Raw genomic sequence first — 12,448 nt, forward strand, 5'->3', positions numbered from 1 at the left:
CTGCTGCTGAAACCCTCCCATTCCCTGAAGCCCCCATTAACTCTGCCCAGGCCAGCCGCATCACAGCTCCTATTTCCTCCTGGAAGCACTGATCAGTCTCAGATTTCTAGGGGTTCGCTGCCACATTCCCATCTGATTCACTGTTGGTGCTCAGTGTTTGCTGAATTGACTGTGTGAATGCAGGCTGGCCCAGGAGCCTGACTAGCTCCAGTTGAGCCCATGAATCCACAGGGGTTGAGCAAGACAGATGGGTGAGCTGTGGGCCCCTCAAATTCCCAGGCTCTGATACGTCAAGCATGGCGGCTGCTGGACAACATTCCCGAATGTTTCTGTATAAATGTGAGGTGCTGGCTCTAGAGTCACGGGTGAATCTCAGCACACACCTTGACCCAGGCCACCCACCCTCCTCCCATCCTCCAGGAGATGTGTGATGTCTTAGCATGATATGAGCCCCAGGAACATGCATACACCACACCGATAGGACCCAAGGTGGCTGGGGTGGCCTGGGCTGCAGCCATCACTGGCAGGGGAGGCCACCTGCTGGGGAGTAAGAAGCATAGGTGTGCTTGGGGAGGGCTGGGCCCTACCTGGAGATCGCCTCCCCAATTCCCTCCTACAAAGCAGTGCTAGGCTGGGAGGGCTCTGCCACCCTAGCCCAGGTGCGGCTTTCCCATCAACTCCAACCCAGGCTAATGGGGGATGAAGACCCAGCAGGCAGGCAAAGGTCCAGGTGGTGCTCTGGGATTCCTTGGGTGCTGCAGAGCGCTCACATAGCATCTCATCCTCATCTGCCCTACCCAGCCCAGCTGCTGAGGAACAGGAGGGGTTTCTGGTGATGGCACGACCAGGCTCCCACAGTGAGCAAGCACTGGGACTTTAATACATAGCACGACACTCAAGACAAGAAGGTTGGGTAGAAATGCAGTCTGAACATCCCTCAGTTCAAGAACGTTTGGTTGGTCGTCTGGAAAGTACATATTTGTGTTTCTCCAAAATACTCAATAGTAAGGCCGTCTGGGATTGTTCTGCAGGAGGCAAAAGATAAAAGGGGAGCAGGTTAATGCAAAGACAGATGGCAGTTCCTCCCATCCAGAACCTTGAGGTGCAGCTGAGTTTACATCCTAAAGATGGGACAAGCTTTAGGGAGGAAGAAAGGGCTCAAATGCAGATAAAGTGGTGGCGGGGGTTGTGGGTGAGACCTGGTCTACCTGGACTGGAAAAGGGACACTTCTGTTACCAGCACTGCGACCCCACTACCGTGGACAGTGAGGACCCAGGAGCCCAGCCAGAGCAATGTGGAGGATAAGGATGCACTTACCAAGGGGTTGGGCCGGAAGCGGTAGGCCAGCATCATCCTCTTGCGGAAGGCCTCATATTCGTCATCCTCCTTAGAAAGCTCTGCTGGCCGATCAATGCCAAAGCCAGCACCATCCACTGTGGTTGTACCCCTGCAGGGGACAACAGAGGATGTGAACAGGGAAGCAGGCTGGTGCCAACAGGAGAACAGATGTTGGGCATGAACTGGGGCAGGAAGGCCTAGCCTGCCTGTCTGCTTAGGCTCAGCAGCAGCAGCAGCTCAAAGTAGGGCTCTGGGGGCCATGCAGACTGTACTAGGCTGGGGAACATTTGCATGGGACACACACAGCCCTGCAGGAGGAGGGAAGAGACTAAGCTGGGATAGCCACCAAAGTGTACAGCTAGGCTGGACTCTGGCCCAGGGATAGGACTGGACCCTGGTTCTGGACCTCTGTCTCTGCTTGGGACTCCCCACCCCCACCCAGCATCAAGGGCCACACTCACTTGTTGACTGGATTCTTGATGCCCTGGCCCTCTGAACCGAGCCCGTCACCCTCCTTCCAGCCCATCTTCATCAACATCTGGTAGCCAATGTTCTCCACTGTCAGCTTGAATTCCTTATACTCCGAGTAGTCAGGCTCACGGCCCTCCTACAGGGATAGGCAGTTGTCATCCCCCGGGCCCAAAGCACACCACCCATGGCCTCATTGGCCACTGGCTCAGACCATGTGCCTATTTGCCCCCCACCTCAGACTAAGCTCTTCCTCCTCAGGGTTCCCATGATCACACTAGCACTCCCTGGCAAACAAGTCAAAAAGACAGGGTGACGGTAACACAGACCTCCCTACCACAGGCAAGAGAAATGAATGAGTCACATGCAAAGAAAAGCCCATGTTCCGAGGGTGATTTGTCACACAGTGTGAAAAAGCTGTGGTCAACTAGGTGATGAGGCTTTGTGCCCATCAGCTATCTCTCCATGTGCACGGGAGGAATGTTGAACTCTCATTCTGAAAAGCCCAGTCCGTGGGGATTTGTGCCTGAGAAATTCTTTGCTAGCACATTGCGCTTAATTGGCTCCACTGGAAACAGGATTTCCTGAAGTACCAGGAAATGTTTTTATTTATTTATTTATTTATTTATTTATTTATTTATTTATTTTTTTTGCATTTTCTTTTCTGAAGCTGGAAACAGGGAGAGACAGTCAGACAGACTCCCGCATGCGCCCGACCGGGATCCACCCGGCACGCCCACCATGGGGCGACGCTCTGCCCACCAGGGGGCGATGCTCTGCCCATCCTGGGCGTCGCCATGTTGCGACCATCCTGGGCGTCGCCATATTACGACCAGAGCCACTCTAGCGCCTGGGGCAGAGGCCACAGAGCCATCCCCAGCGCCCGGGCCATCTTTGCTCCAATGGAGCCTTGGCTGCGGAAGGGGAAGAGAGAGACAGAGAGGAAGGCGCGGCGGAGGGGTGGAGAAGCAAATGGGCGCTTCTCCTATGTGCCCTGGTCGGGAATCGAACCCGGGTCCTCCGCACGCTAGGCCGACGCTCTACCGCTGAGCCAACCGGCCAGGGCAGGAAATGTTTTTTAAGGTGGCAGCTGAGCTATTTGTGAATTCTCCAATAGATGACCTCTGCCATAAACAGATGCCGCCTGTGAAATAGGGCCTGCTTCCTCCTGTGTGTGAGGAGGCCACTTGAGGGACAGTCCCAAAGCAGGGCTGATACCTGGGGACTCCTTGCTCACCTTTAGGGCCTTGAAGGTCTCCATGAACTTCTCTAGCTCATCTGGTGGCAGGAAATCTCCGATGAAGTGCTTGCCCCGGCCCATCTTTGTCAGCTGCTCAGCCCACTCTGACCAGAGAGACAGAAAAGGTAAAAGAAAGAAGGGGAGAGCTACAATGGGGGAGGGAGGCAGCTGGTGGAGACCCTGACCTGCATCCTGATCTCCCAGGGCAGCCCTACACCACTCCTTTGACTCCTGAGGAAACTGAGGCACAGAGAGGACAAGTCTTATGCCCAAGGCCTTATAAGCAAACAGACAAGTGGGGCTTCCTGCACCATCCAGCTCCCTCCCACACCTGTCCCAGCCTGGTGCCTTGGCGTACCCCGAGTCTTTTCCATCTCCATGCGCCGTAGCTGGTGTTCCCAGGTACCCAGCTCGCTATCCACCTCCTCATCGCTGTCGTAGCCATGCTGGTGCTGCTGCAGTGCCTTCTCCCACAGCAGCTGCATGTCCTGCATTGCACGCTTGTGCTGCATGATCATGTCATACATCTGCTGCATCTGTGGACAGTACATACTCTGAGCAGGGCCTGTACCACATGTGCATGGCAAGGACCCTGACTTCCCCTGTGCATGCCAGGGCTCCCTCCCTAGGGCAGGCCTGTGAGCAGCGCCTGGAGCAAGTACTGATTCCACAAATCCCTGTGAGAGAGGTCCCTCTGTGCCTCGCCTAGAGCTGTGCACCATCATCATGGACTAAATGAGGACAACTTGGGCTACTGGTCCCTGGGAAGGGTGATATAACAAGGCTGCTGGCCTGAAGGAGGTGGCCAGGGTGAGGCACCCCAAGAACTGAAAGGCCAATGCCTCTAGTTCCCCAGGGAATCAGCAAAGAGGCTGAGCTGACCATCACATCATTCAGGGCTCCCAGTGCTAGCCAGATCTGTCCTGGACTGGATGCTAGAGGGAACTAGATGGAAAATTTAAGACTATTGAATGGGACCAACCCACAGGCACTATGTGGAATAGCTATGGAGCACTGGCCTTGAGGGAGAACAGGCCAGCATGAGGCAGCACGAGCTCTGGACCCAGCTGCAGGCTAGGGAGGGCCCTTGGGAGTTGGCATGCTGTTGATGGGGAACCTGCCTGCCCAGGAGCCTCTCTGCTGACCATGTAACCAATGTACGACAGGTCAGGGTGGTGGCAATCTATCATCATCAGCTGTGGAGCCTGCCCCACCCTCTGGCCTTACCTCCTGCTGCTCCTTCAACTGTTTCTTCTGGGCATCTGACAGCTCCGTGACACCCACTAGACCCACAGGCTTCCCCTTCTCATAGCCTAGTCCCTTGAGGTCCTGAACTGGAGATAAGACACAGGTCAATCAATGATGGACAAGTGGGTGTGGGGCTGGCCCTGCTCATGTAGTGCGAAATCTACTTGTTGATGACACCTAAGGCACCTGGAGCACACAGCAGGGCCCTCACGTCAGTACGGTGAGTCTCTGTGTCACATGAGGACTATGCGAGTCATGCCTTGCACCATCATGTGTACCCAGTTTCATTCCCACGTGCCCTCTCCAGGCAGGCCCTATACCCCCATGTTGCAGACACCAACACCAGATTCAAGAGGTCAAGGCCTCAGCTAATGGATGAAATGGCGCAGGACGTTATAGAGCCAGAGACAGGAGAACAGAGATAAATGTGCAAATTCACACACAATGGCTTTTGGAAGTAAGCCCTGTGGTGGACAGATACCCAGAGTAGACATATACAGGTTCTAATTCTGGTGTGAGACTCAGCTGTGTGGCTCTGCTAGTTCCTTCTGGGGAGGTAGCCAACTGTCCTCATAGCAACTGACATTTTGTTTGGCATCAGCTTTGGAGCTGAGCTGGACTCTAGCAGCACTTATCCATGTGAAGATGCTTGATGGCTCACCTGGGTGGTAGTAACAACTAGCCCTCAGGCAGTAGCTTCTGGGAGAGAAGCCAGGCAGAGTGGATGAGGAGACTCCTCCGGGAAAATAGAGTTGGGTACTCCAGCTCCCCATGGCTGGGCTTCACCAGCAAAACCAACTGCAGGTGCTTTATAACCCAAGGACTGCACCTCAATATCTCCTCGAAGGTATGTGGGGCTTTGAAATACGTGGGGGCTCAGTTGAGAGGGCTTTCTATGATAAGAGTAAATGCAAGTACTTTAAAGTTTAAGGGAGAAATAGAATCTACCTATATGCCATCTACAAGAACTTGTAACTTCAGTTACAAAGACACAAAGAGGTTAAAAGTGAAAGGATGGAAAAAAATTCCATGTAAATAGTAATCAAAAGAGAGCTGGGAAAGCTATGCTAGAATCACGTAAAATAGACTTCAAGTCAAATAAGGTACAATACAGAGACTCAACGATGAGAGACAGAAACCTTTCCACCTAAGATTAAGAACAGGGCAAGGATACCCACTTTTGCCACTTCCATTCAACACAGCACTGCAAGTACCAGCCAGGACAATTAGGCAAGAAAAATAAATGAGGCAGTGAAATTACAAAGGAAGAAGTAAAACTGTCAGTATTTGCAGATGACATGACCTTATATGAAGAAATCCCTAAAGAATCTATAAAAACACTGTGAGAGCTGATAAATTCAGCAAAGTTTAAAGATATATAACACAAAAATCAGTTGTATTTCTATACACTAGCATGTCTCCACCATAAACCAAAGTGAAATTAAAAAAACAATTCTAGCCTGACCAGGGGGTGGCGCAGTGGATAGAGCGTCAGACTGGGATGCGGAAGACCCAGGTTCGAGACCCCGAGGTCGCCAGCTTGAACACGGGCTCATCTGGTTTGAACAAAGCTCACCAGTTTGGACCCAAGGTCACTGGCTTGAGCAGGGGGTTACTCGGTCTGCTGAAGGCCCACGGTCAAGGCACATATGAGAAAGCAATCAATGAACAACTAAGGTGTTGCAATGCGCAACTAATGATTGATGCTTCTCATCTCTCCGTTCCTGTCTGTTTCTGTCTATCCCTCACTCTGACTCTCTCTCTGTCTCTGTAAAAAAATAATAAAAAATAAATAAATAGGCCCCAGCCAGTTGGCTCAGCGGTAGAACGTCAGCCTGGCGTGCGGGGGATCCGGGTTCGATTCCCGGCCAGGGCACATAGGAGAAGCGCCCATCTGCTTCTCCACCCCCCCCCCCTCCTTCCTCTCTGTCTCTCTCTTCCCCTCCCGCAGCCAAGGCTCCATCGGAGCAAAGATGGCCTGGGCGCTGAGGATGGCTCCTTGGCCTCTGCCCCAGGCGCTAGAGTGGCTCTGGTTGCGACAGAGTGACGCCCCGGAGGGGCAGAGCATCGCCCCCTGGTGGGCAGAGCGTCGCCCCTGGTGGGTGTGCCGGGTGGATCCCAGTCGGGCGCATGCGGGGAGTCTGTCTGACTGTCTCTCCCCGTTTCCAGCTTCAGAAAAATACAAAATTTTATATATAAAAAAATAATAATAAATTAAAAAAAAAAAAAACAACAATTCCAGCCTGTCCTGACCTGTGGTAGTGCAGTATTGATAAAGTGACGACCTGTAATGCTGAGGTCACAGAAAAAAAAAAGGTTAAGTGTAGAATCACCATATGACCCAAGAATTCAACTCCTAGGTATACAGACAGGAGAACTGAAATCAGGGCTCCAAATAGTACTTGTACATGTAAGTTCATAGCAGCACTAGTTGCAATTGCTGAAAGGTATAAACAACCCAACTGTCCATCGACAGATGAAAAATGAACAAAGTGTGGTACATTCACACACTGGAATGCTATTATTCAGCCACAGAAGGGGAGGAAGTCCTGACACCTACTAAAACACATATGATATCTGAAAACATGATGTCAGACCTTGAGATAAAGCCTACCTGACAGAGGCGACGGGGTGGTATCCACATCCCTCTGCACCAGCTCAGCAGGTGGGAGTTCCACCTTGTCTTCCTCAGGCCCCCATCGGCTCTTTCGCTTCCTCTTCACAGTGGCTGTAGTGGCTGCCTTTCCATGGGCAGCTGGAGCTGGGGTGACAGCAGGCGAGGGGGCAGAAGAAGTGGGGCAGGCAGCAATGGGGAGCACAGACCCTGATGGGGCCTCAGGAGGGGGTTTGCGCTGCAGGCAGAGGTCAGGCACCATTTGGGTGCCTGTGGGGCCTGCCCTTGCTTTCCGGAACTCCTCTAACTTCTGGCGGTAGTACTTGTACCCCTGGCTGCTAGGTTCATACAGAAAGCTGCAAAGGAAAATTGGGGAGCACACTGTCAGCTGGGGCAGGACTAGTGTGGGCCTTGCGTAGGCACCCACAGGTCAGCCAGGGTCATGTCAAAGTCTCCACCATGATCTCCTGCCCTGCCAGGCCTCAGTGGCTGCTGGCTCTGAGGAACAATGTGACATGCCATGGCCTGTCATGATATTGAGGGTCATACCAATCCCCTCTCCATCTTTATTGGACACCTGTCACATTGTCATTGATCCCCTGCTTCTAAGGAAAAGGAATGAGCTCCCTCAGACTAGCTCCGAGCTCTGTGAAGCTCTTCCCTCTGTCCTAAAGGAGCACTAACTTCAAACCAAGAAATCCTGAGGTACAAGAGACACCTGGTGTCAGAGAGGGCAGGATTTGCCCCAAACTCCACTGCTCAGAACATCTGTGTTTTTCTGATGCATCGTGAGAGGTGTCAGCAGCAAACAGACCCAAAACAAAGACAACAAACATTGGAACAAACAGAGACCTGGCTTCCAACCCAAGGGCAAAAACCCCGTCTTTCTGGAAGCCACTGGTCCTCTCAGTCCCCTAAGGGGGAGTCCTCCCACTGCAAGCTAGATGGCACTGGGTTCAGAGCTGGCAGAGCCTGGAGGTCTCTCTGCACCTGCCTGGCATCTTTTAGACTATTCATGTCCTGAGCCCACAGTCCCACCTCCAGGGTCCTCACCAGAGAAAAGAGTCACAGCCCAGTTCATGTAATAAAACTTGTGTATATCACAGGTTACATGGCCCTCAACAAAAAGGTGCTAAACCTGCAATCACAAAACTGAAGGGATTGTCATGGTACAGTGTTGTGCTACTAAAAAACCAGCATGCAGGCTCAAGAATGCTATAAAATTTCTTTTGTAACAAAGATAACAGAAAGAAACCTCACAAACTATTTCTATGTGTCTATACAGAGAGCCAGAAGAGGGTGGAAGGACTTCCAGCCCTGCTAACATTGGTACCTAAGGTAGAATGGAGGGATAAGGAGATGGCAGCATCTTCTTTGTACTCTTGGGTCATGGTACAAGCAAGTATACTCTTCAGAAAACTCAGTAAGGGATATTTGTAAAAATTAAAGAAAACAAAGATCAATAAAATTATTAAGCCTCTAGTCAGGCTACAAAAAAAAAGGACACATATTACTAACAATGGAAATAAAGAGACATCACTACAGATCCTACAGATCCTATGGTCATTAAAAGGATAATAAAGAATTACTACAAACAACTGTATGCCAACAAATCCGATTACCCACATGAAATAAACCAATTCCACAATTTGCCAAACTCACACAAGAAAAAGACAATAAGAACAGCTCTATTTCAATTGAAGAAATTGAATCAGTAATTAATTACCTTCTAAAACAGAAAGTACCCTGCCCAGAACTTCAATGGTGAATTCTACTGAACATTTAAGGAAGAAATGATACCAATTCTCTACAGTCCCTTTAAGAAGATAAAAGCAGAAAGAATACTGCCTAACTCATTCAATTACCCTATCACCAAAACTAGACAAAGAATTACAAAAAAACTACAGACTAACATCTTTCATAAACATAGATGCCAAAATCCTCAACATAATATTATCAGATCAAACCTACCAATGTATTAAAAAAATTATACAGCATGACCAAGTGGGATGCATGCCAGGTATGTAAGGCTGGTTCAACATTTGAAAATCAAATAATAATTGCCTGACCAGGCGGTGGCGCAGTGGATAGAGCGTCGGACTGGGATGCTGAGGACCCAGGTTTGAGACCCCGAGGTTGCTAGCTTGAGTGCAGGCTCATCTGGTTTGAGCGAAAAGCTCACCGGCTTGGACTCAAGGTCGCTGGCTCAAGCGAGGGGTTACTCGGTCTGCTGAAGGCCCGTGGTCAAGGCACATATGAGAAAGCAACCAATGAACAACTAAGATATTGCAATGTACAATGAAAAACTAATGATTGATGCTTCTCATTTCTCTGTTCCTGTCTGTCTGTCCCTGTCTATCCCTCACTCTGACTCTGTCTCTATAAAAAAAAAAAAAAAAAAGAAAATCAAATAATATAATCCATCACATCAATAGGCTAAAAAAAAAATCACACAATCATATCAATAGCTACAGAAAAATGCATTTGATAAAATCTAACACCCCCAATTGTGATAAAAACTCAGGACCTTCCCCAACTTGATAAAGAGTATCTACAAAATCACCCACAGCTAACATACTTAAAATAAACAGTGAGCAGCTTAAAAACTCTCCCAGTAAGAACAGGAACAAGGCAAGAATATCCCAGGTCACCAATGCTTTCCAACACTGTACTGGAAGTCCTAGCAAATGTAAAAGATAAAGAAATTGGTAGCCTGACCAGGCGGTGGCACAGTATATATAGTGGCGGACTGGGATGCTGAGAACCCAGGTTCGAGACCCTGAGGTTGCCAGCTTGAGTGCGGGCTCATCTGGTTTGAACAAAATTCCACCAGCTTGAATCCAAGGTCACTGGCTCCAGCAAGGGGTTACTCAGTCTGCTGAAGGCCCGCAGTCAAGGCACATATGAGAGCAATCAATGAACAACTAAGGTGTTGCAACGCACAATGAAAAACTAATGATTGATGCTTCTCATCTCTCTCTGTTCCTGTCTGTCTGTCCCTGTCTATCCCTCTCTTTGACTCACTCTCTGTCTCTGTAAAATAAAATAAAATAAATAAAAAACAAAACAAAACAAAAAAACCCCCAAGGTCTCTGGCTTGAGCATGGGCTCATCCGGCTTGAAGTGTGGGTTCACCAGTTTGAGTGTGGGATCATAGACATGACCCCATGGTCGCTGGCTTGAGCCCAAAGGTCACTGGCTTGAAGTCCAAGGTCGCTGACTTGAGCAAGGGATCACTCGCTCTGCTGGCATCCCCTAGTTAAGGCACATATGAGAAAGCAATCAATGAACAACTGAGATACCGCAATGAAGAATTGATGCTTCTCATCTCTCTCCCTTCCAACCTGTCTGTCCCTGTCTGTTCCTTTCTTTCTCTCTCACTGAAAAAAAAGAAATTGGTATACTGAGAAGGAAGAAATAAAATTGTCTTTATTTGCAAATGACATGATAGTCTACATAGAAAATAATACACGCAGCCCTGGCCAATGGCTCAGTGAATAGAGAGTTGGTCTGGCATATAGATGTCCCGGGTTCAATTCTTAGGGCACACAGGAGAAGTGATCATCTGCTTCTCCTGCCTCCCCTCTCCCTTCTCTTCCTCTTCCCCTCCCGCAGCCAGTGGCTCGACTGGTTTGAGCGTGGCCCTGAAGATAGCTTAGTTGGTCCGAACTCATCAGCCTCAGGCGCTAAAAATAGCTCGGTACTCAAGCATCAGCCTAAGACGGAGTTGACAGGTGGATCCCGGTCAGGGCACATCCGGGAGTCTGCCTCACTATCTCCCCTCCTCTCACCTAAAGAAAAGAAAAAAGGGGGAAAAATACACAAATAGACATACATACATACAGAAAAAAATCCTAAAAACTAGTAAGCTATTACACAGGAAGGTTGTAAGGTACAAGGTTAATATACAGAAGTCAGTCACCTTCCTGTATACCAGCAATGAATAAGTAAACTTTGAAGTTAAAAACACAGTATCATTTTCATTTACATCAGTATCTAAAAATATGACTGGTCAGGGCACACAGGAGAAGTGATCATCCGCTGCTTCTCCACCCATCTCCCTCTCCTTCTCTCTCTTACTCTCTCGTCTCCTCCTGCAGCCATAGCTCAAATGAACAGACTGGCCCTGGGTGCTGAGGATGGCTCCATGGCCTCGCCTCAGATGTTAAAATAGCTTTGTTGCTGAGCAACGGAGCAGAAGCCCCAGATGGGCAGAGCATCAGCCCTAGAGGGGGGTTGCCAGGTGGATCCCGGTTGGGGTGCATGTGGGAGTCTGTCTGCCTCCCTACCTGTCTCTCACCTGATACATACACACACACACACACACACACACACACACGCACGCACGCACGCACGAAATATTTAGGCATAAGTCTAACAAAATATGTATAAGATCTATATAAATAAACCTACAAAACTCTGATAAAAGAATTAAAAGAGCCTGACCTATGGTGGTGCAGTGGATAAAGCATTGACCTGAAACACTGAGGTTGCCGGTTCAAAACCCTGGGCTTTTCTTGTCAAGGCACATATGGAAGTTGATGCTTCCTGCTCCTCCCTCCTTTTTTCTCTCTCTTTCTCTCTCCTCTCTAAAATGAATAAAGTCTTTAAAAAATTAAAAAAAAAAAGAATTCAAAGAACTAAATAAATGGAGAGATGTTCCATATTCATGGATAGGAAGACTCTATACTGTCAAGATGTAAATTTTTCCCAACTTGATTTCTAGATTTAACCAAATTCTGATCAAAATGCCAGCAAGTTTTGTAGATAATGACAAAGTAATTCTAAAATTTATATATAGATAAAAAAGACCCAGAATAGCCAACCTAATATTGAAGAACAAATGGAAGACTGACACTGTCTGACTTTAAGGCCCACTGTAAAGCTACAGTATCAAGGCAGTATGTTATTAATGAAGGAAGAGATAGACTGATCACTAGAACAAAATAAAGGACCCAGAAATAGCCCCACATAATCATAGTCAACTGACCTTTTGCAAAGAAACAAAGGTAACACAATGGAGCAAAGTCGGTTTTTTCAATAAACGGTGCTGGAACTTGACACCCTTATGCCAAAAAAAAAAAAATCTATACACAGATCTCACACTCTTTACACAAAAATTAATTAAAAGTGGATCACTAGATAGAAGGTGACAGAGGACAATCTGACTTTGGGTGATGGGTATGCAACATAAGTGAACGACAAGATAACCTGGAGTTGTTATCTTTGAATATATGTATCCTGATTTATTGATGTCGCCCCATTAAAAATAAAATTTAAAAAAAAAAAAAAAAGAAAAGTGGATCACAGACCACCTGACCAGGCGGTGGTGCAGTGAATAGAACATCAGACTGGACGTGGAAGATCCAGGTTTGAGACCCCAAGGTCACTGGCTTGAGCGTGGGCTCACCAGCTTGAGCATAGGGTTACTGGCTTGAGCGTGGTTATCACAGACATGACTCATGGTCGCTGGCTTGAGCCCAAGGTCACTGGCTTGAGCAAGGGGTCACTCGCTTTGCTGTAGCCCCCCCAGTCAAGG

General features: G+C 48.6%; 1 protein-coding gene across 1 annotated transcript in view; it reads right to left on the reverse strand.

Moving 5' to 3' along the window:
* Window positions 1-858: 858 nt before the first annotated feature.
* SUGP1 (SURP and G-patch domain containing 1) overlaps window positions 859-12,448 on the reverse strand; it is a 31,049-nt gene continuing 19,459 nt past the window's right edge. The window contains exons 8-14 of the mRNA XM_066350796.1: window positions 6,910-7,265; window positions 4,275-4,381; window positions 3,406-3,583; window positions 3,045-3,151; window positions 1,801-1,946; window positions 1,319-1,448; window positions 859-1,025 (exon numbers count right to left, since the gene is read on the reverse strand). Coding sequence (XP_066206893.1) covers window positions 999-1,025; window positions 1,319-1,448; window positions 1,801-1,946; window positions 3,045-3,151; window positions 3,406-3,583; window positions 4,275-4,381; window positions 6,910-7,265 — 1,051 coding nt within the window. The 3' untranslated portion in view covers window positions 859-998. The remainder of the gene's footprint in view (window positions 1,026-1,318; window positions 1,449-1,800; window positions 1,947-3,044; window positions 3,152-3,405; window positions 3,584-4,274; window positions 4,382-6,909; window positions 7,266-12,448) is intronic.

This window comes from Saccopteryx leptura, chromosome 1, assembly GCF_036850995.1.
Source record: "Saccopteryx leptura isolate mSacLep1 chromosome 1, mSacLep1_pri_phased_curated, whole genome shotgun sequence".
Classification (NCBI taxonomy): domain Eukaryota; kingdom Metazoa; phylum Chordata; class Mammalia; order Chiroptera; family Emballonuridae; genus Saccopteryx; species Saccopteryx leptura.